Genomic DNA, 3,742 nt, shown 5'->3' with positions numbered 1-3,742 from the left:
AAAGGGGGGGGGGGGGGGGGGGGCTCGAAAAAAGGGAAAAAAAGAAAAGAGCGGATGGGTGATGTGCGCCGCCTGTCAACACCCTGGATCGGGGCACATTCCCCTCCCCTCCCCCGGCGATAAGCACGGCAGCGAGTCCGGTCCGGAGCCCGAGGGCCGAGCGAGAAAGAGCCGGCCCGCGAACGAAACTGTCAGCAAGGCATCCTTCCGGCCCCCATCACTGGGAGGCCTGGGCGGCCGGACGCGGCAGCACGATCGTGCCGGTGGCATCTTCCTTCCCCCCCCCCCCCTCCTCCTCTCTGCCCGCCTGCTCCCCCGGGTCCGTTCTCAGGGTCCCCGAGATCGGTCCCGGTAGATTGGCAGCATATGTTTTGAAGGCGCCTGCCTATCGCGCGATGCCCCCCACGCATATATGCGACAGTGGCGTCAAAAATGCGCGCTCCCCGGGCGCCCAGGGGCGGTTGTGCGGCGTGACCGCGATCGCGTGACGATGCTGTTTTTGTTGCCAGGGCGCCATTTTTCGGCCGTGCTCTTCGTCCCGGGCCACTGGCCCACCCCGGCCACTCCCGCAGACAGAGATCTCCCCCCCCTCGCGCCTCCTTGCCCCTGCCTCTCCTCCTCCCTCTTCCTGTCCTTCTGCCTCGCCTTCGGCTCGCCCCTCTCCCTTCTCCCCTCCCCCGGCGCTGTCTCGGTTTTCTTTCTTCCCCCCCCCCCCGGCGAAATGTCCCTTTCCCGGGCCAGCAGCGTGGTGAATGCTTCCGCCGCATCTGCGGCATCTGCGGCGGCGGCGGCGGCGGCGGATCCATACATGCCCAGCCTCCTGTCGCTGCTGGTGTTCGACCCGTCGCTCGGGCCACATGAGGACGACCAGCACGAAAAGATCCTCTATTATTGGCCCGCAAACGCGCCGATGGACGACCAGCTTCGCGATGCCGGTGTTTATGAGGGGATCATCAACTTCTGCCGGTACTGCACTTCCCTCCCTCTCCCCCTCAACCCACACGCACATGCGCATATGCATGCACGCATGGTCACACGCCTCGATGCATGGACACCTCGCGCCTTGGATCTGTGTTCCGCATGCACGCCTCCCATCCAGCTGACAAATCCTCCTGCCCGTCCAACCGTCTTCCGAAAGAAACTTCTCCACCACCGAGCCATGCCATGCGATCCACACCAACCGGCGCCGTGTCGTCCTGCTCGAGCCGGAGCCTGGTATCTGGTTTGTCATGGTGCGCGCGGCTGCCTGTGCCCGAACATCACTGCATACACACACACACACACACACACACGCACACATACATACATATAGTCCCCATCCATTCGCTACGCCCCTCATGCTATCTTTCTTGCTCCTTCTTCTTGCGTTTACTGCCCGTCTCGCTGACCAGCCCCTCTGCACTCGACGCCCGGATGTGGGCCCGACAGTCGGTCCGACTTCGGTCCTCCCCGCCGCCTGCCGTCTCCCCGGTCAAGGGAAACTCCAACGAGACCCGCCACGCCAACGACCAAATCATCGAAAATGACATTACCGGACGCCAGCTCGAGGTGAATGACACCCTGCTGCAGTCCATCCTCCGGCAGCTGTATGCCCAGTTCAAGGTGCCTGCTGTGGCTGTGGGGTTTCCCCCTCCCCGAGGGGCTCTCTCTCCCTCTCTCTCTTAGCCTTTCTCTCCCTTAGCCTTTCTCTCTCCCTTAGCCTTTCTCTCTCTCTTAGCCTTTCTCTCTCTTAGCCTTTCTCTCTCTTCGCCTTTCTCTCTCTTCGCCTTTCCCCCTCTCTTCCCCGCCATCTGTGCCTTCCTGGCTGACTGACGCCACTGCAGTTTCTTCACGGGTCGCTCCGGCACATTCGCACCCGGAATCCAAGCATCCCGGACGATGTGGCGCACCTTCGCCTAGCCCTGAACCGCGGATTGAGCTCCTTCGTGATGCACCACCTCGCCGATCCGGTGGCCCTGCACAGGCTGCTATATCGCGATATCCGCTCTCTCCTCCCGGCCGGCGGGATCGACTACCAGCCGATGCGCATCGCGCGCTTCGTGCAAATCCACTGTGTCCTGGCCGACATCCTGACCGTGCCGGTGCGCGCCAGCTTCATGGACACCGAGTCGCTGGAGGTCCCATTCGACTCGGAGCTGGACTTCCAAGACATGCACCTCCCTCGCGGAACACAAACCGTCGTCATGTGGGACAACTGCATGGTCAGCAGCTCGTTGGAATTCAGCGACACGGCCCTGCTCTTCGGATACATTCACCGCCGGCTGTCGACGCAGGAGAAGCCCCAGCCGGTCAACTCGCGCGAAAAGACCCCGGTGCGCGGCCCTTGCCCTCCCTGGCAGCGGGGGCCCCTTGCCATTTCGTCCTCTCGCGGGGCCCGCCCTCCCGCTGCGCCTGCCACCTCGGGGGATGCCAAACTAACGTCCTGCGAGCCATGTGCCCTGCCTTCCGGAAACTTGCCACCCTGCCAGTGCGTTTGCCTTGGGCCCGGGCTGTGATTGTTTGGCCTTTTCCCTTTTCGCTCGGCCCTGACCACTCATTCGCTTGATGCCCATGCACTTGCCCTCGGCACCGCAGGATCCCCGGGTCATTCATTGAAGGCAACCGCGGCGAGCCGAACTACGTCTACCTCGGCCCCGACTCGGCGCCCCACCACTTGGTCTTGTATAAGGTGCGCCCTTCGATGGGGGGGGGGGGGGGGCTCTCCCCGCCAGGGATGGGACTGCGCTCCCCCCCCCCTTCCTTCCTTCTCCCTGTCCCTGCCTCTCTGCTTGGCGCAATAATCGGCCCCGAGTCTGCCGAGATGCCGGGCAAAGAGTCCGCAGGCATGCGGACAAACCAGCAAATCCCAGCTACAGCCCAACGCCCGCCAGCCAGCCAGCTGACACCCGCCCACAGATGTCCCGTCTATCGCTCGCCTTGCTGTTCCCGGTGTCGGAGCTGCCAAACCGGGTGCCCGGCACCTCGCTGCTGCTGGATCTGAGCCAGAAGATGGAGAACTCCCTGCACAAGGCCGTGTACAGCCTGCAGACATTCGGCGCCACGGACAGCAGTGCATCCGCCGCGTCCAAGCCATCCAAGTGCGTTCCTGACGTGCCGGGCGGCGCGAATCGCTGGCCGGTGAGGGTGAAACCAAGAGGGAGCGAAGTCTCAATGCTCCACTGTGTGTGTGGGGGGGGGGGGGACGGACGCGAAGGGACGCGAAGGGACGCGAAGGGATACTCCTCGCCGTGCCTGCAGCCGCCTGTCGCGATGGCGCCGGGAAACGGTGTCGAGCTGGGACAGACAGTGGAGCGCGACTTTCTTCGCTTTTCTCCGGCCCCGTTCCGGCCCATCGAGAAGTAGCCTTAGTTGCGCAACCGCGCCTCGGACCCCGGTCAACTGCCTCCCCCGGCTGCCGCACACCATCGTGACTAACGCAGGCTGTCGACATATACTATCCCCTCCCTCTGTCCTGGGGGGATTTCCAGCACCTCGGACCTCCATTACATCTATACCAGCGACGAGAATTACGCTGTCAAATGCACTTACCCGGGTCTGGACGCCTCGGCCGACGGTGGCGCCGCGATGCCGCCCCCGCCGCAGGATATCCTCACTCGGAACCTGCCCTTGCACCCGGACGCGGCCAACATCATGGCCGACATGTTTGGCCAGATCCACATGTGCGTTTGGCTTGTTCCGCCTCTCAGGCCCCACCGGGAGCCTGAGCCGCGAAGAGGCGCCAGAGAGTGAGGGGGGGGGGGGG

General features: G+C 63.9%; 1 protein-coding gene across 1 annotated transcript in view; it reads left to right on the top strand.

Moving 5' to 3' along the window:
* Positions 1–721: 721 nt before the first annotated feature.
* The window catches only part of H696_01575 (hypothetical protein), a gene marked incomplete at both ends in the record, with an annotated part of 7,270 nt that continues 4,249 nt past the window's right edge, over positions 722–3,742 (top strand). The window contains 8 exons of the mRNA XM_009495476.1: positions 722–966; positions 1,139–1,232; positions 1,429–1,602; positions 1,824–2,312; positions 2,340–2,467; positions 2,575–2,668; positions 2,896–3,077; positions 3,468–3,659. Of these exons, the coding sequence (XP_009493751.1) occupies positions 722–966; positions 1,139–1,232; positions 1,429–1,602; positions 1,824–2,312; positions 2,340–2,467; positions 2,575–2,668; positions 2,896–3,077; positions 3,468–3,659 (1,598 nt within the window). The remainder of the gene's footprint in view (positions 967–1,138; positions 1,233–1,428; positions 1,603–1,823; positions 2,313–2,339; positions 2,468–2,574; positions 2,669–2,895; positions 3,078–3,467; positions 3,660–3,742) is intronic.

The sequence above is a fragment of the Fonticula alba genome (genome assembly GCF_000388065.1).
Source record: "Fonticula alba strain ATCC 38817 unplaced genomic scaffold supercont2.2, whole genome shotgun sequence".
Lineage (NCBI taxonomy): Eukaryota > Rotosphaerida > Fonticulaceae > Fonticula > Fonticula alba.
Note: the sequence above shows the minus strand (reverse complement) of the source record. Positions and strands in the feature narration are given on the sequence as shown.